Genomic DNA, 22,500 nt, shown 5'->3' with positions numbered 1-22,500 from the left:
CTGCTGAGGAATATGGGATAGAGAAACTTTGTGGGAAGGATATCCTATAAATATCCTATCATCAGAATGCAACATTTTAGTCAGGCATATGTCCACTAATGCACTAGGACCCTTGAGGACAGAGTTGGACGAGCATTGTCTTTGTAGGTGTGAATTGTTAAGGTCATCGGACACAGGAAGTTGAGCAAAGTGAGAATCGCAGTTAGCCAGGCGGGAGAGAGAGAGGAGAGGAAAGGTGTGAGTACACTGAGTCAAATAATGACTTTGGAGGAGGAGGAGAACAGATTAGAACAGAAAAGCAAGGAAGAAAGTAACAAAGTAAAGGAGGAGAAAATAAAAGAGAAGAGGAGAGGAGAGGAGCCAAGTGAGCTCCAGTGTGTTTAATTGGTCAGCAGTCTCACACCTGTCCAGCCTCTCGTTCTCCAGTGTGGCGTCTGCAGCTTTAGGGTGAAGAAGCTGTGCTTATCATACACCTCGCGGTCAAGTATTTTAATGGTTATGGTCTTCCTGCAGGGACACAAAACAACAACGTAGGGGGGTTGGAACCATGCATGTTAAACAAACACACATAAGCACAGGCACAAGGACACACACAAATACACACACACACACGCACACACTTGACCAGTCGTGGGAATGAGAGGTGGTGGTGACACAAGGTGGGCCGCTGCACGTTCACTTCTGCTGAGGGCACACTGAGTGGGAGAGGACCGTTGCTTGGTGTGTGGGAGAGGAGCCTGTTGCTTGGTGAGTGGGAGAGGAGCCTGCTGCTTGGTGTGTGTAACTGGCAGTCCTACTCTGTCCTGTGGTGATATGAACGCTCTCTACCCAGCAGCCTCCTCCTGGTGCCCCCTGCTGGTGTGAACATGCAGTATAGCGCGGTGCAGCGGACGCCGGGCCCAGCATCAGAGGTCAGGGTAGAAGGGTCTGACCCCCCCACCTGTACCCACCAGGACTATCTCCCCCACCTTTACTGTCATTGGTCTCCATCAGGCGAGGCTCTCCAATCTCCACGTAGAAGGTCTTGTTTTTCTCATACTCCTCGTCGTCAACGATTCTTACCTTTATCATTTTACTGAAGGAGGAGAAGAAGAGAAGAGAAGGAAGAGACAGTGAGGAAACGACAGGTCGGAGTATAAAGCAGGAAACAGAGAGAGACAGAACAGAACAGAGCAGAACAGAGCAGAACAGAACAGAGCAGAACAGAACAGAGCAGAACAGAGCAGAGCAGAGCAGAACAGAGCAGAACAGAGCAGAACAGAACAGAGCAGAACAGAGCAGAACAGAGCAGAACAGAGCAGAACAGAGCAGAGCAGAACAGAGCAGAACAGAGCAGAGCAGAACAGAACAGAACAGAGCAGAACAGAACAGAGCAGAACAGAGCAGAACAGAGCAGAACAGAACAGAGGCAGGCAGCTGGCAGCAGGCAGAGAGGTGGAGAGGATGATGAGTAGAAAACTGAGATGATTTTGAATGCTTTGATCAATAAACGGAAAAATGGCACTTGATGAATAACATCTCAATCACATATCACGCTCAAACCAAGAGATCACATTCTGAAACAACTCTGCCTAATCTCTCATCATACTTTATGATGATATTGACTATTTGAACTCCTGCTACACACACATCTGTTGAAGTGGGGCGTCAGGTACTGGCTATTCATAAGTAGATCAGAGTGTGTAAGTGAGGTGACCTAGCCATGGTCCAGCCCTGAGAGGGGTCTGACAGAGACAGACTGATCCTAGAAGTGCTGAGCTGGACTCTGACTGGCCCAATGCAGCATCACCCACGGCAACACAGTGGGATACTGTAGGAAAAACACCTCTCTGTACAAGAGGTCACACTGTTTATCATTCCATAGTTATGCTAACACCACCACCACCACACCACTCACTGATCTATGCTGTAACTTATGTCACGACAACAGCAAATACCAAACATTTACCTGCAAAAACAGAGAACCAAACATTACAGTTACACCATCTGTTTGCTTGGTGCAACTGCACCCATAGTCACCCTGTCTTTATAAGAGACTTTGCAGTGTAGGTTTTGATAGTCGTCTAACTCCAACTCCCTGTACTGTAGTCTGTATAGGCTGGTTGTGCACCGACCTTAAGACTTTACTGTCACCCCCTTAGTGCTACACTCACCTGCTTTAAATGCAGCATATCCTCTAAAATGTACTAAAAGTACTGCTTATTATTCATTGGGTGTGTGAGAGTGTGTGCCTCTGAGTGTTTGCGTGTGTGTTTGGGTGTGTGTGTGTGTGTACATGTTTGTCCTGTGTGAGCATATTAATGTTGAGGCTGAAATGCTGAAGGAAAACCATTTTTTATTGTATCTGTATTTCTTCCCCCCCCCCGACCCCCTCCTCCCTCTCCTCCCTCCCCTCTGATCCCCTCCTCCCTCCTCTCCATCTACAATGGCAGTCAGCTAATCCCCTCTTTGCTGCATAAAATCCCTCACGCTGTTTCCCTCTGCAAGGCCCTGAATTCTCATGTTCCTCTAATAAACCGCTCCTTGCTGGACATTTACCCCAACATCCAGACATCCAGATACTCCCTTCTGCTCTAAAATCCATCAAACTAATCCAAAACACATAATTAACGCCTCCCAATAACCTCCCTTGCCCCAAAACGATCCCAGCTCCAGCCCATGCCATCTGTAACAACATTAAGTGACTCCCCTATCCCCTCAAATATCGAACTACTTCCTCTCCTTAACAATACCCACAGAACAAACCACTGCCAACTCTTGTAAAGGGAGACAACGGATTACATTTCACATTGAATCCAATGTGACAGAATCAAACTGTTGACCTCTTTCTTGATTAATCAAAGGCTTGAGTAAGTCCCAGTGTTGGTTTTGGCAGCGGTCTTGGACAGAGTCAATAGGCTGTTATCAGGAAGGGCAGTAGCTATTGGTTACAGATTTGGACCAGGGCCTAATCTCTTCCTATTGGTCCAGGAGTGACCAGTGGTGATATACAGTGCATTCGGAAAGTATTCAGACCCCTTGACTTTTTTGACATTTTGTTACATTACAGCCTTATTCTAAAATGGATTAAATTGTTTTTTTCCCCCTCATCAAAACCCCATAACGACAAAGAAAAAACAGGTTTTTAGAAATATTTGCAAATATAAATAAATAAATAATAATGACATATTACATTTACATAAGTATTCAGACTCTTTACTCAGTACTTTGTTGAAGCACCTTTGGCAGCGATTACAGCCTCGAGTGTTCTTGGGTATGACGCTACAAGCTTGGCATACCTTAATTTGGGGAGTTTCTCCCATTCTTCTCTGCAGATCCTCTCAAGCTCTGTCAGGTTGGATGGGGAGCGTCGCTGCACAGCTATTTCCAGGTCTCTCCAGAGATGTTAGATCTGGTTCAAGTCCGGGCTCTGGCTGGGCCACTCAAGGACATTCAGAGACTTGTCCCGAAGCCACTCCTGCATTGTCTTGGCTTTGTGTTTTGCAGTCGTTGTCCTGTTGGAAGGTGAACCTTCGCCCCAGTCTGAGGTCCTGAGCGCTCTGGAGCAGGTTTTCATCAAGGATCTCTCTGTACTTCGCTCTGTTCATCTTTCCCTCGATCCTGACTAGTCTCCCAGTCCCTGCCACTGAAGAACATCCCCACAGCATGATGTGACGCTTAGAATTCAGGCCAAAATGTTCAATCTTGGTTTCATCAGACCAGAGAATCTTGTTTCTAATAGTCTGACAGTCCTTTAGGTGCCTTTTAGCAAACTCCAAGCGGGCTGTCATGTGCCTTTTACTGGATAGTGGCTTCCGTCTGGTCGCTCTACCATAAAGGCCTGATTGGTGGAGTGCTGCAGAGATGGTTGTCCTTCTGGAAGGCTCTCCAATCTCCACAGAGGAACTCTGGAGCTCTGTCAGAGTGACCATCGGGTTCTTGGTCACCTCCCTGACCAAGGCCCTTCTCCCCTGATTGCTCAGTTTGGCCGGGCGGGCAACTCTAGGAAGAGTCTTGGTGGTTCCAAACTTCTGTGCCTCGACACAATTCTATCTCGGAGCTCTACGGACAATTCCTTCGACCTCATGGCTTGGTTTTTGTTCTGACATGCACTGTCAACTGTGGGACCCTATATAGACAGATGTGTGCCTTTCCAAATCATGTCCAATCAATTGAATTTACCACAGGTGGACTTCAATCAAGTTGTAGAAACATCTCAAGGATGATCAATGGAAACAGGATGCACCTGAGCTCAATTTCGAGTCTCATAGCAAAGGGTCTGAATACTTATATAAATAAGGTATTTCTGTTTTTTATTTTTAATACATTTGCAAAAAAAATAAAAAAATAACGTTTTCACTTTGTCATTATGGGGTATTGTGTGGAGATTTATGAGGAAAAAAAATATTTGAATCCACTTTAGAATAAGGCCTTAACGTAACAAAATGTGGAAAAAGGGAAGGGGTCTGAATACTTTCCGAATGCACTGTAGTACTAATGACCTAGACCCTGAGGCAGACAGGAACTATGTCTGTGATAAGCTGGTAAATCATGAAATAGTAAATCATGTCTACACCCTTTGCCTTGGTGAAAAGCTGTGAAATCACGCTGGCTGTGTGTATGTGTCCTCTGTTCATATTGGGAAGGCTTTGAGACTCAGAGGCTAATCAAATCACAGATGTCCTTCCAGTTTGATTGGTCCCACACTGGGACTACAGTACAGTCAGCTTGGAATCACAAAGCGAGAGCGAGAGAGAGAGGGAGAGGGAGAGGGAGAGGGAGAGGGAGAGGAGAGGGAGAGGGAGAGGGAGAGGGAGAGGGAGAGGGAGAGGGAGAGGGAGAGGGAGAGAGAGAGAGAGAGAGAGAGAGAGAGAGAGAGAGAGAGAGAGAGAGAGAGAGAGAGAGAGAAAGAAAGAAAGAAAGAAAGAAAGAAAGAAAGAAAGAAAGAAAGAAAGAAAGAAAGAAAGAAAGAAAGAAAGAGGCTTAGTTTTTTAATTACAATGTCTTCACAGCTGTTAGTGTATGTGATGATTATAAACATTGTGGTCTCTCTCTCTCTCTCTCTCTCTCTCTCTCTCTCTCTCTCTCTCTCTCTCTCTCTCGCTCTCTCTCTCTTTCTCTCCCTTGCTCTCATTCTTTCCTGTATTCATACCAACTACTGCCCTCTTTTCCATTTTATTTTCACTACATTTTTGCTCTAGTATGTTATTTGTCTGCTCTCTCAGTTCATCCTCTATTGAACAGTGAAAATCCATCTGTTGTAGGGATCGATTCTACGGCCAATCTGTCACTGGTGTTACTTGAGAGGAGAGGTGGAAAGTACATCAAGTCACAGCCTTAAAACTGTTATGATTCTCTGCTGCCCAGCACACACCACCCAGCCACAGAGAAACCCAATCTGTGGATTAATAAGTAAGCAAAAGGCTTTTTAACTAATTCCTTTCAGTCACAGCAACGCTGTGTTTGGCCACCAAAACTGCTCTAGTGTAGATTGTTTCCAGATCTTGGCTAAATGGTTCTGGACTGTCACAGTATAGTACACAACTATGTTAGGAGAGAGTGGGATAGATCTGTGTGTGTGCAGTGCAAAGCTAACCCCTAGTCCCTCATGGCAGAGTGTGTGTAAGTGTGAGTGTGAGTGTGAGTGTGTGTGTGTGTGTGTGTGTGTGTGTGTGTGTGTGTGTGTGTGTGTGTGTGTGTGTGAGAACACAGAGGTGTGCTCTGCCAGGAGCTTACATAAGACAGTGTTGATTATGAAATATAATATTTGTGCAGGGAGACTCACTCACGGCTCCTCTTGGCCCGCATCAGGAGACGCCACAGAGACACTGTGCAGTAAACTACACACACTACTACTGATGGAAGGAAATCACACAATCCCCCAAACACACACACACACACTCACACACACACACACACACACACACACACACACAGCAACACAGTGTAGACCTTCAGCTGACTTTTTTTGAAAACCAAAACATCCTAAATAATCCTCTCACACTATCCTCGGGAGCTGTTTTTGATAGTGGCCCTTTCCTGCAGTCAAATCGCCCTCTAGTGGCCTCATGGGTGGAATGTTATTAATATATTTCATTATTTCATAATTTATAAATATTTTTTTATTTCTTTTATTTTTTTATCCGGTGTTTCTATGTCAAACGGTTTTGTTATATTTCAGTCTTCTGTGACGTATATAAAGTGTAATATTTGGATGCAAACTCAAAATTAAATACATTTCAACTCTGTATCTGACATGGTACAGGTGTCTTCTTTTCTTTAAGCCCATAACCATGTGTGTGAGGTGTATACTTTTGTTTCAAAGTAGATTTGTTTAAGACTACCAAGAAACACTCTGTGACCCTGATTTAGCCCACTGCAGTAAAAGGTTATTCACTCTAAAGCCTTTTTCCTACAGAGAGCCTACAGTGTGTAAAAAGGAGCAGCCTGTCAATATCATAGCATCGCGTCCGCGAGTCTGAGGAATATGCCCTGTCAAGAGCGTGACTCGCAGTGACACACACACACACACACACAAACACACACACCCACACACACACAGGGGTGCTTTTCAACTGAGCGTTGGGCTAAAGGGACGCCAGCTGACATCTCCTCACATGCCTAATGGGCGCGATAGAAATAGACTCAGACCAAACGGAAGGAGAGGACTTCAAACTAACTCACACAGACAGCACCTACAAAGATAGACTTACAAAACCCACAGACCCTCACTGCTTTATTACTTCATTGATATTATAGCTAATTTAGCTAGAGAAACACCATACTGGCACAGCACACTTGTAGACTAGCCAAACGAAGCACTAACACCAACAGCCCCACAACACTTATAAAACAACCTACGATACAGTAGCTAACAGTACACTATGCTAATGAAACACTAATACAAATGATGCCAACGCACTCCAACCCAACTGTACAGTAAATCAGAGCTCTGCAAAATAGAGAGAGAGCAGAAAGAGAGAGAGAGAAATAGAGAGAGAGAAAGCAGAGAGAGGGAGAGAGAGAGAGCAGAGAGCAGAGGGAGAGCGCAGAGAGAGAGAGAGAGAGAGAGAGAGAGAGAGAGAGAGAGAGAGAGAGAGGGGAAGAGAGAGAAAGAGAGAGCAGACAGAGAGAGAGGGGGCGAGAGAGAGCAGAGAGAAAGAGAGAGAGAGCAGAGAGAGAGAGAGGGGGAGAGAGGGAGAGAGAGCAGAAAGAGAGAGAGGGGACAAGAGAGAGCAGAGAGAAAGAGAGAGAGCAGAGAGAGGGAGAGGAGGAGAGAGAATAGTGAAAGAGAGAGAGTGCAGAGAGAGAGAGGCCCTGTGGCTTGTCCAGCTTGTTGCCATGGTGCTGTGAGCGTTAGCAGGCAACGTGCAAGCAGACATGCAGGAGCTAGGAGTTTCCCCTGTCACACACAGGAAGCAATAAAACACACAACAGATCGGGACGTATTTGGATTGGAAAATTCAGGTTAGAAGGGAACACATATTTTAAGCTCTGAAAAATGCAGTGTCAGATTGGTGTTCCTCAAGCTTTTCACCTAGTCTACACAGTGTTCCGTCACATTGACGACACCAGGGCCTGGTACTGGTTCTGGTACTGTGTATTTACTGCGGTTTACAGAGACATTTTAATGGCCCAGTAATAAAACATAAGCCAATCCTCATCTAACAAAACCCACCAACAAGTAGCTTTATTTTCATAAGGATTGGCCATTGGGGCGGCAAATCCATTAAATGTTTGTGTTTGTGCAAACAGATTGTGGGTGGGTGGATTTTAGATTCAGACAAAACAAAGGCGTGTTTGTGTATGTGTGTGTGTGTGTGTGTGAGCGTGGGTGCAAAGTGTTAGTGTGAATGTGGGGGTGGTCTGTTTTCATGTGCGGTTTCAAAAGACATATACAGTCTAATAATCACTCTGTATTGTAACCATGGACAATAACCCCAGCTCTCTCAGGCACAGGCCAATAGAAACAGTAGAGTTTTTAACTGGCAATCAATCCAGCTCCAGCTCTGTTTCCCCCCGCCTAAAATAATGGCTTCTATTAGTTTTCAACCGACAATTTTAGTGGCAGGATGTTGCTTTGGGCCTTTGGGGATCATTCCACCCTGCCTGGAAACAACGCAGGTTAGCGTTTTTCATCATGAATCTTGTTCTGGAGGCAGCTCTGCAGTGGTCATTAGCTGGCACAGCCACAGTCATAAAATCAGATTTTAAACCTAACCCTAACCTTAACCCTAACCTTAACCACACTGTTAACCCTAACCTTACATTAAGACCAAAAATAAACATTTTGTTTTCATGAACACTCTGCCTCCAGGACAAGACTCATGACAATATAGTCAAACTGCGGAAATAACACTAAGAAAGAAACACTGGGAAAAAAGCCCAATCGTAATGGAACAGCAACGTTATAATGTGCAATACTGGAAAGCAAGGCCTAAAAAGTCCCCTAAATGATTATGGCATATGACCATTAGAGAAACTGATTAGACAGTACGATAGATATAAATAGCCTTCTAATATTGAAGGAGACGTATTATCATGTGAAACCGACTGCATCTCTGTTTTTAGAAATTCTTCACTTATTCAGGAGGCTAAATGAGCATCCTTCATTTCTCAGAGCAGCTGGTCATTTCTCAGAGACACTAAAGTCTGTTTTTAGACTTCTCATCCTTATAGATGGCTGCTTCATGTCTTGAGTACAATCTGTCTGTCTGCCTGTGTGTCTATATTTCTGTCTCTCTGACTGTTAGAGAATATTGATGGTGGAGTCTGTGTATGATAAGTAACTGGTCTATTAACTTTTATGAACTTTCCTCTCTTTGGGAGGTAGTTTCTCCTCGGTCTCTGAACACGGCCTACACTGTATATTTACAGAACATGTTGCGTCAGACCCAGCCTCATCCTGTGTCATGGAGAACCACTATGCCAGTCAAACTCCCATATCTGTCTGTCCTCAGGTTTATGACTAGGCCTAATCACTAGAATATGTGTTTAAAGGTGACCAGAACCAGAATGATTCCTCTCTCTCTCCCTCCTCTCTCTCTTTCTATCTACCTATTTGTCTCTGTCTCTCTCTCTCTCCTTCTCTCCTAATATGGAGTTGTATCCCAGAGGGAGACAGGATCCCAGGGACTCCCCAAATGAAAGGGTTTACAACATCAGCTGTAACATGGCCAGCCAGGACGTGAACAGGCCAGCCAGGACGTGAACAGGCCAGCCAGGACGTGAACAGGCCAGCCAGGACGTGAACAGGCCAGCCAGGACGTGAACAGGCCAGCCAGGACGTGAACAGGCCAGCCAGGACGTGAACAGGCCAGCCAGGACGTGAACAGGCCAGCCAGCAGAACCTACTGTCCAAGACAGGTCAGCTCCCATGTAAGCCATAGAACAAACACACACACACACAAAAATGATCTCTCTATCCCATGCGCAAGCATGCACGCACCCACACACACAGCTTTCCAATCAGTGTTTAAAAGCCCCAGACACTGGCTGGGATTGTATCTGTGTATTTGTTTCATTAGACCAAAGTATGAAAAGCCTTTGTGATTATGGTTTCATCACACAGAAAATCAGATTTTTAATCAAGTATTTTGCTCCGACAGTGTAGTTTAATAAATTCCCAGGGTGCTTGTTTGAAGACTGGTTATCTGAATGTGTCTGCTTAATGCAGACTTACCTTGGAAAAAGTCCTCATCTAGTTGCGAATTTTTTTTTAACTTGTTCAGATTTGAGTTCTAACAGTTCAACATTTCCCTGAGTGGAAAGCCTTGTTAGAGCAGGGGCTTGTGGGAAATGCTTGTGGCCTGCTAAATCCCTAATCAGAGCCTTACATAAACGTTTGCTGTCCCACTTTTACAACGCCCATCTAACGCATGGTCCTCCGTCCTGAAAAACATCTAACGCATCAATTCAGACCCTGTCCTCTTCTAAAAGCCAACCCCATCAACCCCAGCCATCCCCTTCATACTCCTCCTCAACACCGGGGTGCGATGGCACAGAGTGTTAAACTGTTCAACCACCAGCACATTTACTATAGTTAAAAACATCCAAGAGTACTCTGAGTCAATTACCCTGATCATCATCCTGAAAGCTTTTACAAGGACAGGACACATCTCCAGAGTTGAGATTGGCTCCGTCGGCCAATAATAACTCAAGTTTTCCTTGGCTGGGAGTAGGGAAGGCAGCTGAATGGCTGGGGTGCATATGGGCTGGCTGGGACTGTCTGAACAGGGCGAGGCAATCATATATTGTGCTAATGTTTCTGCAGATAAAATGTGGAGCTGGAAGAGGCCCAGGGGGCTGCATGTTCGTCTACTGCTCTGCTCTGACATGGTCAAGGTGACATCCCTACCTAACCAACTCACAATGCAACACAACACATCTCCACCTGGCAACAACAATGCAACACAACACATCTCCAGCTGGCAACACCAATGGGAGTCATGTCATGTCCTTTATTTAGACAGATACTGTATCCCTGCCATTGTAGTCAAGCCAAACTCTTATGAGTAAAGCCAACAGTATTTTATGGACACTCTCATAGTTAGGGGAAGAGGAGTTTTTCTTGACCAGGAAAAATAAAACTCTTGACCCTAGCCAGGAACAACTGTGGGCCCTAAAGGGTAAAGCAGAGCTCCAGTGGCCAACTGTCACTCTTTTTTTAAATCAAAGGACACACTGTAGAAAATGCCTGTCCATGTTGTTCCAGATCAGGTGAATTCTCTGACTGTGTATCATTGGGACCCATTCTGGGCCTACCAATTAAACATCATCAGTTGTGGCATCGACCATCATTAGGCCAAGTAGGTCAGAGCAGAGCAGAGCTGACCAGACGACATGAGCCCTGGACAGTAGGAAGGACGGAGGGCAATCTCGTATCGAACCTTACAGCAGACACCCTGACCACTCTGAGCAGACACGCAAATGAAACACCAAATGGACACAGAGAGGGACTACTGCTTTTATCGATCCAACCAACCCAAGGAGCTGAGAGGGTCTACTGTGTAGGCCTGCTACATACATGTTCCAATAATACTGTAAGTGATTAAATGGTGAAAGATGAGACTGCCATTGGTTCAATTACAGTTATGGTACCAGTGTAATACTTCTATAAAAAGTATATAACTCAACCAGAACTGTTGGTGGTTTCTCATCCACAGTCCCAAAGGAGTTAATTAAATTGTCTCGGGCATTTGGGCACATAGCCGCCAATGTGGCAACATGGAAAACCCTCCCTAGGATCACCACTGCACTTGCCTAGGAACCAGACACACAGGCCAAAATAGAACAGTCCGGTTTTACACAGATTATTATTGAAACCAGTGCAAATCTGTGCCTGTCACCCTTAGGAATGACATGCTATGTGTGTATTTGACTGCAAGTGTGTGTGTGTGTGTGTGTGTGTGTACAAGTGTATTGTGTGTGTGTCTGTGTGTATGCACTCTGTGTGCATGTCAGATCTCTTGATCCCGACTGGCTGTGTAAAATCATTAGAGGGACTCGGCAGTGCCCAGAAATCCATTTGGAATCCTCAGATTAGTTCCCCCCATAGCTATTCTATTTGTGTCCCCATCCAAATTCTCCAGGATGAATTTCTACATATAATCTCCTATTCTGCCACCTCCCCACTACCCGTGACAGAGAAGGCCTCTGGGAAATAATGCTAATGAGATGGGGAGACAAATGGTGCTAGACTTCTGCTCTCTTCTGCTCTCCTCTGCTCTCCTCTGCTCTCTTCTGCTCTCTTCTGCTCTCCTCTGCTCTCCTCTGCTCTCTTCTGCTCTCTTCTGCTCTCCTCTGTGCTCTTTTTCTCCAGAAAAGCCAATACTTGGCTAGTTACATTTAATTTAGCCCTGAGTCTCCCAAATGGGAATATGTATTCTCAGACAGTAATGCCATGAGAAGAGAGAGAGAGAGAGAGAGAGAGAGAGAGAGAGAGAGAACAAGAGAGAGAGAGAGAGAGAGAGAGAGAGAGAGAGAGAGAGAGAGAGAGAGAGAGAGAGAGAGACGAGAGAGAGAGAGAGAGAGAGAGAGAGATGAGAGAGAACAAGAGAGAGAGAGAGAGAGAGAGAGAGAGAGAGAGAGAGAGAGAGAGAGAGAGAGAACAAGAGAGAGAGAGAGAGAGAGAGAGAGAGAGAGAGAGAGAGAGAGAGAGAGAGAGAGAGACAAGAGAGAGAGAGAGAGAGAGAGAGAGAGAGAGAGAGAGAGAGAGAGAGAGAAAGAGAGGTGTGGAGAGCGAGAGGACGGGAACGTGGAAAGCAGAGAGAAAGTAGTTTTAACAGCAGGGTTTTGTAAGTCAACTAATTGATGTCTGTTTAGGATTCTGAGCAGCACTGGGCTTTTGTGCTGAACGGAGCACTTCTTCTGTTGGAGGGAAACGATAACTTTACTGGCTACTGGGTCAATGCCAGAGCTCTCCTATACATCAGAGCCAGCTGGGCCAGCAGCAGCCGGTCGAAACCGCAGTCAGGGGAGGGAGGGAGGAGGGAAAGGAGGGGTCGGTTAAATCATCAGAAGCAGGGCTCTGGTTAGTCCGATCAGCTAATACTTTGACCACAGTTTCATTCATTTCCTCCTATTTTATTGTCTCTTGTTCCTAAATGAGTCATTGAATATTAGTCCACAAGAAGGGACTACAGTATAACATGTGACAGGAAACGACTTGTAATAAACTGGCCCTAGCTGACCCTTCTGTCTGTCCCACAGTAAGGTGAGGTCTGGACTGAGGTGCTGTCCAGTGTATTTTATTTAACCTTTAAAGTAATGTCTAGAATGACTGGAGGTACAGTAGTGGCTGATACATGAAAGCAGTGGGATGGAGGGAACACCAATGGACAGACACCATGAAAGCAGAGGGATGGAGGGAACACCAATGGACAGACACCATGAAAGCAGAGGGATGGAGGGAACACCAATGGACAGACACCATGAAAGCAGAGGGATGGAGGGGAACACCAATGGACAGACACCATGAAAGCAGAGGGATGGAGGGAACACCAATGGACAGACACCATGAAAGCAGAGGGATGGAGGGAACACCAATGGACAGACACCATGAAAGCAGAGGGATGGAGGGAACACCAATGGACAGACACCATGAAAGCAGAGGGATGGAGGGAACACCAATGGACAGACACCATGAAAGCAGAGGGATGGAGGGGAACACCAATGGACAGACACCATGAAAGCAGAGGGATGGAGGGAACACCAATGGACAGACACCATGAAAGCAGAGGGATGGAGGGAACACCAATGGACAGACACCATGAAAGCAGAGGGATGGAGGGAACACCAATGGACAGACACCATGAAAGCAGAGGGATGGAGGGAACACCAATGGACAGACACCATGAAAGCAGAGGGATGGAGGGAACACCAATGGACAGACACCATGAAAGCAGAGGGATGGAGGGAACACCAATGGACAGACACCATGAAAGCAGAGGGATGGAGGGAACACCAATGGACAGACACCATGAAAGCAGAGGGATGGAGGGAACACCAATGGACAGACACCATGAAAGCAGAGGGATGGAGGGAACACCAATGGACAGACACCATGAAAGCAGAGGGCTGGAGGGAACACCAATGGACAGACACCATGAAAGCAGAGGGATGGAGGGAACACCAATGGACAGACACCATGAAAGCAGAGGGATGGAGGGAACACCAATGGACAGACACCATGAAAGCAGACTGAATGAGTAATCACAGAGAGAAAATATAGCAAAGATTGGAAAACAGTCAGGCATTAACCAACCTGTCTACAGACACACACACACAGACACACACACACACAGACACACACACACACACACACACACACGCACACTAGGCTCTCATTTCTTGTGACTCTAGCATACAAGAACAAACACATGCTTCATCAGCTGCCGCAGCCCAATATGACTGGCCACGCTGGAAAAAACAAGCACAAATCAATTATAATCTGGGTGTACGGAATGCAGAGAGGCCACTGACATGAAATCTTATTAGAGAAACAGAGAGAGCAGAGCAGAGCAGAGTGCTATCCAATCTTACTCCAGGTATTGATCTCACTGGAGGGAAATCCGACCCAAGTTAAGCGTGCGTAAATGGAATGGAATTCTCTTTTTATGCACCTTTCTCTCTACGCGTATTCTGACCTCGAACTTAAACATGGAATAGCTATTCACCAGCTATTTGTTTGAGGTGGAGATCAAAGAAATGAAGGTGTGGCGGAGGTGTGTCTACAGATATGCCGTATTCTGACCTTTACCTACTTCCCTAATAATTCCACCACCTTTACGCGTGATGAAACAACGAATAAGGTCGAGCAACCTGTCAGTTCAATGTGGAACAACATCTACTTTATTTTTTCAGATAGAAATAACACCATTCTCCATGCACTGTAATTTACAAATTGACAAGAGCTATTGATAAGAGCTAGTAAATGAGTAAGCTGTTTGGATAAGGGGATTGTAAATATAAATGACAATTGTTTTATATATATTTTATCTTCTGATCGCTGGAGACAAATGTGAAACCAGTCACATGGCAGCAAACTAAAGCATATCAACATATCACCTTTTCCACAGTGAAGTCTATGAAATGCTGGCCTTATAACTTGCAGATATGAAATGTGGAGACCGAAGCTATAGGCTTCTGTAGCCATGCGCAAATGACATTATAGCGCCAAAGTTGATTTTATATTGATTTCTAGAATGTTTTAATTATATGCCCAGACTTTTCACTGTATTTTTAACAATTTGTATTATGTTAAATATTAGCCACTATCAGTAGCCACCGTCAGTTATACCAACACACATTTATAACTGCCATTTTAGTGGTAATTTCCTTACATTTTGCATCATTCCATTCCATTGTTAGTTTACCTTTTTTCCTCTGTCACATTCATGTGGTTGTTCCTGAGGATCGCTAGCAATAGTGGATCATATTAGGCTAAAGTATTAAAAATTTTGCAATAATTTGGGACATGTATCCTATTTGAATCATTATGGAATGCAGACCATATGTAGCATTTTAAACCTGGAGCCTGGCGCACGGTTCACGACGACTGGACCATTGTCATCACAGTCCATTGATTAGTGAGGATTATTAGGGTAGATTTATAGGACTACTGATCAACCCCTATTGTACACTTTTCTCACCTTCTAATATATCATGGATTGAACTTGAATATGACAACTTTCAGGATGAATCAAACCACTGTATTTTTGATTCACCAATATATTTTGTGCATAAAGGCTCTCCAAACCTGTTTTTTATTATTCAGAAATACTTTCCTAACCCTAAATAATATACAAGATCCGAGTATTTTTAAATCTACCAATTGGTGCTGAAAAGGAGACGAATATTCATGTTTAACATTTAACTTTCATTGATCCCTAATATTCTGAACCCGTTCTCTCTATATACAGTAAGGGAAAAAAGTATTTGATCCCCTTCTGATTTTGTACATTTGCCCACTGACAAAGAAATGATCAGTCTATAATTTTAATGGTAGGTTTATTTGAACAGTGAGAGACAGAATAACAACAAAAAAATCCATAAAAACGCATGTCAAAAATGTTATAAATTGATTTGCATTTTAATGAGGGAAATAAGTATTTGACCCCCTCTCAATCAGAAAGATTTCTGGCTCCCAGGTGTCTTTTATACAGGTAATGAGCTGAGATTAGGAGCACACTCTTAAAGGGAGTGCTCCTAATCTCAGCTTGTTACCTGTATAAAAGACACCTGTCCACAGAAGCAATTAATCAATCAGATTCCAAACTCTCCACCATGGCCAAGACCAAAGAGCTCTCCAAGGATGTCAGGGACAAGATTGTAGACCTACACATGGCTGGAATGGGCTACAATACCATCGCCAAGCAGCTTGGTGAGAAGATGACAACAGTTGGTGCGATTATTCGCAAATGGAAGAAACACAAAAGAACTGTCAATCTACCTCGGCCTGGGGCTCCATGCAAGATCTCACCTCGTGGAGTTGCAATGATCATGAGAACGGTGAGGAATCAGCCCAGAACTACACGGGAGGATCTTGTCAATGATCTCAAGGCAGCTGGGACCATAGTCACCAAGAAAACAATTGGTAACACACTACGCCGTGAAGGACTGAAATCCTGCAGCGCCCGCAAGGTCCCCCTGCTCAAGAAAGCACATATACAGGCCCGTCTGAAGTTTGCCAATAAACATCTGAATGATTCAGAGGAGAACTGGGTGAAAGTGTTGTGGTCAGATGAGACTAAAATTGAGCTCTTTGGCATCAACTCAACTCGCCGTGTTTGGAGGAGGAGGAATGCTGCCTATGACCCCAAGAACACCATCCCCACCGTCAAACATGGTGGTGGAAACATTATGCTTTGGGGGTGTTTTTCTGCTAAGGGGACAGGACAACTTAATCGCATCAAAGGGACGATGGACGGGGCCAATCTTGGGTGAGAACCTCCCCTCAGCAGGGGCATTGAAAATGGGTCGTGGATGGGTATTCCAGCATGACAATGACCCAAAACACACGGCCAAGGCAACAAAGGAGTGGCTCAAGAAGAAGCACATTAAGGTCCTGGAGTGGCCTAGCCAGTCTCCAGACCTTAATCCCATAGAAAATCTGTGGAGGGAGCTGAAGGTTCGAGTTGCCAAACGTCAGCCTCGAAACCTTAATGACTTGGAGAAGATCTGCAAAGAGGAGTGGGACAAAATCCCTCCTGAGATGTGTGCAAACCTGGTGGCCAACTACAAGAAACGTCTGACCTCTGTGATTGCCAACAAGGATTTTGCCACCAAGTACTAAGTCATGTTTTGCAGAGGGGTCAAATACTTATTTCCCTCATTAAAATGCAAATCAATTTATAACATTTTTGACATGCGTTTTTCTGTATTTTTTTGTTGTTATTCTGTCTCTCACTGTTCAAATAAACCTACCATTAAAATGATGACTGATCATGTCTTTGTCAGTGGGCAAACGTACAAAATCAGCAGGGGATCAAATACTTTTTTCCCTCACTGTATATTCTAATGAGTCTGTTGAGAAAACTATAATTAAAGGTGCACCTAATTTAAAGGGATGGCTATAGATTAATGTACTGAAAACCCTATTGAATGAAAACTCCACGAGAAATTCTGTTGGCCAGAAAGTGGGAGGGTTTTCAGTAGTTAATAATTTATTCCTCTCGCGCAAGGGAACCATGCCTGCAAAGCCTGTTACGCTCTTGCATAAGATAAGTCTGAATACCAACTACTGAGAGGTGCGTAGGAAATGCGTGCGTAGGAAAAGCGTACATTTCTAAGTCTGAATCAGGCCTTATCTGTTCAGATGGAATTAGAGCCCTTTCATGTGCGAGGCCCGCTTCCACGGACAATGGCTGGAATAATGAATTGGAGTTAGTGCTGAATAAGCTACAACCGCACAGATGGGCCTTTTAGGAAAACAAGGAAAAGCTGATGTTCCCAGTTCCTTTAGATCATTCCTGAAAGGAAGAACAAGAGGAGAGCTAGGCTAACTCCATAAATAATGGAAATGAAATCTAGTTAGCCATCCCAGAATAGACTACAGTAAGCCTGTTTGCTATTGATTGAGTAGGAATTTGCATGATAACGCCGATAAGCCGTGCATGGGCAGTCAGTCAGTAAGTCAGTCACAGCATTGGATGGAAACACAACACAGTGGCAGAGATAGGGCGTTATGACACACTGTGTTGCGTTGCGTGATGCAGTTATTAAGGCTTCATGGCACAAGGCCCCCCCCCTCCCTTTCATGATTCTTACATGTCAACTACTGACGGAATGATGACTACATCAACACTGTTATACAATACAGAGGAAGGGGAGAGAGATATGGCACGAGGGAGGGGGGAGAGGGGGATGGGAGTGAGAAACAGAAGAAGGGAGGGAATGATGGAGGGAGAGGAAACAAGTCAGAGAGGGAAGCTTGAGGGAAGCTCTCTGTACAGATGGTGTGTGAAGCCTGTTAACCCTGGTGCTTTGCTGAAAAAAAATTAAGTCCATTGTGGTATGGATCAGATTGACGCGCACAGTTTAAACACACTCAAGACAGTCAATTTTGATTACATTGGAAGCTGACAGTCAACCTTGACTTCGTTGTGGTGATGGTGACCATTCTATATTATAATCTTTAGACTTCCATGTCCTCTCTTCTCTGGATGATGGTTGTTGCATGCTCTCTCTCATCTGATGGAGGCGATGGTATGGAAGACTGAATCCTCTTCACCAAAGAAAAATTCACAATCTGGATCATCAACAGCATTGTCCTCTACCTCTGAAATGTCCTCTGTCTCTGAAACCTCTTTTTCTATTTCACTGTCACAGTCCAGAATTTGTGATAAGGCTTCATTGACTGAACATCTTTTGGAGCTCATTTTTCAGTGTCTGTGTCAGAGATCTGCTGCTCTCACACTGAGAAGGAGAAGCTTGGGAAAGCTCCTTTTCCCACAAACATAATTATAGAATTGCAACCAGAACCAGTCAAAATAAAATACATCAAAGACATTTGTTTATTTTGGACCTGTGCAAATATCTATACACATGAAAGCCTCCGGGTCAAAATGACCCACAACATCATGTTTCTACACAAAATCTACACAGACATTCCACAACACATCAGTGTGTCCACATTTTGCAGTTAGGTTCATGACCCTAAATGAGGAAAAGTCATTTAATTTCATGGAGAAAAAGAGAGGTTAACTAGTGTTTTAGACAACTCAAAAGTGAAATGGGTCAAATTGACCCGAAACATAATAGGAGGGTTAAGAGGACTGACGGCTGTCTGTGAGAGCTGCCTCTGCAAGCCTATAGATATTGCCCTCTCCTCTCCTTACATCTTCTCTCCTCTCGTCTCCTCTCCTCTCCTAATGTCTCCTCTCCTTACCTCTCCTCTCATTACATCTCCTCTCCTCTCGTCTCCTCTCCTCATGTCTCCTCTCCTTACCTCTCCTCTCATTACATCTCCTCTCCTCTCGTCTCCTCTCCTCTGCTAATGTCTCCGCTCCTCTCCTCTCCTCTCCTTACATCTCCTCTCCTCTCGTCTCCTCTCCTCTCCTTACATCTCCTCTCCTCTCATCTCCTCTCCTCTGCTAATGTCTCCTCTCCTCTCCTTACATTTCCTCTCCTCTCGATCTCCTAGTCCCAACAACAATACATCATCCGCCTTCTGCAAATGTCAATCATTCTCTGGGGCCGGACACAGGACCTTTTAAAGAGTACACTTTAGCTAAGCAAACTAAATGATCACTTATGTAACTCCAGTGAATGTGAGTTTGCTGTCTGTTCAGAGGCACTCACTGTTCATAACAATACTGTAGGCAGACTGTTTTGGGGTAATGTCAACTCATCCCTGTCAAACGCAACACAGTGAGACGAGGAGGGGATCAATTCCGCCGTGTTAATTCATACATCGCCACATCAGTTGCATTATATAATGTCAGCATCACTGTATATAATATTCACAGTACATTTACATTTACATTTTAGTCATTTAGCAGACGCTCTTATCCAGAGCGACTTACAGTTAGTGAATACATATTTTTTTTATACTGGCCCCCCGTGGGAATCGAACCCACAACCCTGGTGTTGCAAACGCCATGCTCTATCAACTGAGCTACATCCCTGCCGGCCATTCCCTCCCCTACCCTGGACGACGCTGGGCCAATTGTGCGCCGCCCATGAGTCTCCCGGTCGCGGCCGGCGGCGACAGAGCCTGGATTCGAACCAGGATCTCTAGTGGCACAGTTAACACTGCGATGCAGTGCCTTAGACCACTGCGCCACTCAGTACTGAGCATCACATATCCAGAAAGGATGAGCACATTGAGCAGGTCAGCCATGAGAGTCAAATTAGGTCATTTCTCCACACAGTGTGAGAGACCCACAGACAGACAGACAGACAGACAGACAGAAGGACGGATAAAGCTGGATCCTCAGAACTCAGCCACATCATTGACTGTGTAAATACATACAGAGAATCCCCTGTCTCGAGGGAGAGTGTGTGTAGTGACTACTTCTCACGACAGGCCAACTGTCTCAATACACCTCCTGTGTGTGTGTGTGTGTGTGTGTGTGTGTGTGTGTGTGTGACATCACATATAGATGGTTCTGTAGTGTCAGCTGTCTCAATACACCTCCCCAGCGGTAAGCCAGCCATGCTGCTGCCTTAAAGGTCCAATGCAGATGTTTTTATCTCAATATCAAATCATTTCTGGGTAACAATTAAGTGGACAAAAATAGCTTCTTAGCAAGAATTTTGCTGGGACTGTCTGGGAGTGGTCTGAGTGGATAAGGGAAAACTGAAAATAATGTTATTGGCAGAGAGGTTTGGAACTTATTGGTATATTAACCAATTTACCGCATGGTGATGTTACCATGGAAGGCCAAAACTGTAATTTCAGACGGTCTTTTTAAACAGGTCTTACACTAAAAGGGCATTATCATAATTTTCACAATTCCACCGTATTATTCCAACCTCATAGTATGCAAATATATATAAATCACAGGAAAATCATGTTTTTGTCTGCACTGGGCCTTTAAGCCAAGGTTACAGTCTGCCCCCCCCTCTCTCTCTCTCTCTCTGTGTGTGTGTGTTTGTGTGTTGACATATCTGTATCTCAGACACTAAGGGAGCACTGCAGTGCAATAGGAACAGGGGCCATTTTCTCTCACTTTGTCTCAATTTTTTCCTCTCTCAGCCCCGTCTCACACTTCCTTGGTTTATCTCTCTCTGCCTCTCTTTCTCTCTCTGTCTATAGTTAGTTATAAAGCAGCACTTTAGGGAATAGTCTTTGACTATGTGTGGCACACTTTAAGTGACTTAATTAAATCTAAACTAGTTTCCACTCAAGGCAACAATGCTGTCAAAGTCCCATTAAGAGTGGAAGAGATAAGAGCACTTAAACATTGAAGTGGTTTGTTTTAGATGACCATTCATTATGTAGCATCCCAAGGAGCTGCAGTGATCCTCTCTCTCCCCCCCAGCCTGAAGACTGAAGACAAGAGTTGAATCTACAACATGGGAAGTTACTGAATCCAGTCCTAGAGGAGATGCTAGAGGGAGGGAGAGAGCGAGGAGGGAGAGAGAGGAGTGAGGGAGAGAGAGTGGAGGGAGAGAGGGAGAGAGAGGAGGGAGGGAGAGAGAGTGGAGGGAGAGAGAGATAGAAAGATTGCTGCAGAGTGCCTGTGAGAGAGTAGAATGGGGTCACCTTCGCACCTGTGAGTGCAAACAGATGAGTCACAGTGTATCTCTGAGGGATTAGCCACAGATTGCTTTAGTAATGTGCTGTAGTGTACTGTACGTGTGAGTGTTAAAACAGGTCATGTTGGGCCTGTTGGTGGTGGTCTGGTGGACAAGGTGAGTTAGCCTACATCAAGCACTTATTTTGTGAGGCGCTAGGCTAACTCTGTTTAGCATAAATCCAAAACTCTTTGTTGCATAAATCCATCTCATTCTTTTTCATGACTATGGTAGCCTATAGTCCTATAGCTCAATGTCTACATCGATGTGATGGGGATTCATGTTCAATTTATAGAGAGGAGGATCAGCCAGTCTCCCAGCTCTGTCTAAACTGCCTCCCCTGAGACCACTCCACCAGGAGAGTAAAGCCCAGTTAATACCTGGAGACGCTCAGTTCACACGCATCAATCAGTCAATCAGCCTGGGAAACAACCAGGCCATTCTAAAATGACACTACTGCAGCTATTCTTCACTATAGAAATGAGGGTTGTAGAGATACTGAAGCATGGTTGCAAAACAACATTAGTTTAAGAGAACCACACAACATAAATCCGTAAAATCATTTCCAGTTCCACCAGGCTCTCTCAATTAACAGCACTGACGTCATATGAGAGCTGTTAAGCAATGTACTTTTCATGCACACAGGCACGCACGCACGCACGCACGCACGCACACACACACGCACACACACACACACACACACACACACACACACACACACACACACACACACACACACACACACACACACAATGTAATTGGTGACGGTGTGTGTACAGGGGGCTGCGGTGTCTCAGACACTCCAGGTGTGTGTACAGTATCACACTATGGGTAGAGGACCTCAGAGGCCAGGGGCCAGGCAGGGGCCAGACCTCCTCTGGTGTGTAACTGCTATATGTCTGTCTGTTCACACATTCAAACATTAACCCACAACTACCAACTCTGTTTACACAAACCATGCTTAACTGCCCTGTTTATAACCTGTTTATAACATGGAAGAGCAGAGAAAGACAGACAAAAATCCAGTAGAGACAGAGAAAAAAAGAGACTGTAGTGCAAGACACAAACTATGTGTGTGTGTGTGTTTGTGTGTTGCACTACAGAGAGCCCTTTGCCACAGCAGGAACATCAGTCTACCCACTGCAGCGACTCACAGGGCGTTAACAGGCTTCTGATGCACTGTCAGAGAGAGAGTGAGAAAGAAAGAGAGCTAGAAAGCGAGAGAGAGATACAGAGATACAGAATCTCTACAGAATAATGCAAAAGAGTATCGCCCTA

At 44.8% G+C, this 22,500-nt stretch overlaps 1 protein-coding gene across 3 annotated transcripts in view; it reads right to left on the bottom strand.

Annotated features, from left to right (window-relative positions):
* LOC121553329 (sodium/calcium exchanger 1) overlaps positions 1-22,500 on the bottom strand; it is a 169,300-nt gene that overhangs the window by 37,452 nt on the left and 109,348 nt on the right. Inside the window, exon 3 of one of the 3 annotated variants that reach the window (XM_041866358.2) lies at positions 951-1,075. In XM_041866358.2, the coding sequence (XP_041722292.2) occupies positions 951-1,075 (125 nt within the window). Of the gene's footprint in view, positions 1-403; positions 508-950; positions 1,076-22,500 lie in introns of all 3 variants that reach the window. The other 2 variants (XM_041866359.2, XM_041866360.2) reach the window with 2 other exon arrangements.

Source organism: Coregonus clupeaformis, chromosome 37 (genome assembly GCF_020615455.1).
Source record: "Coregonus clupeaformis isolate EN_2021a chromosome 37, ASM2061545v1, whole genome shotgun sequence".
Taxonomy (NCBI): Eukaryota; Metazoa; Chordata; class Actinopteri; order Salmoniformes; family Salmonidae; genus Coregonus; species Coregonus clupeaformis.
This window is presented reverse-complemented; position numbering and strand designations above follow the sequence as displayed.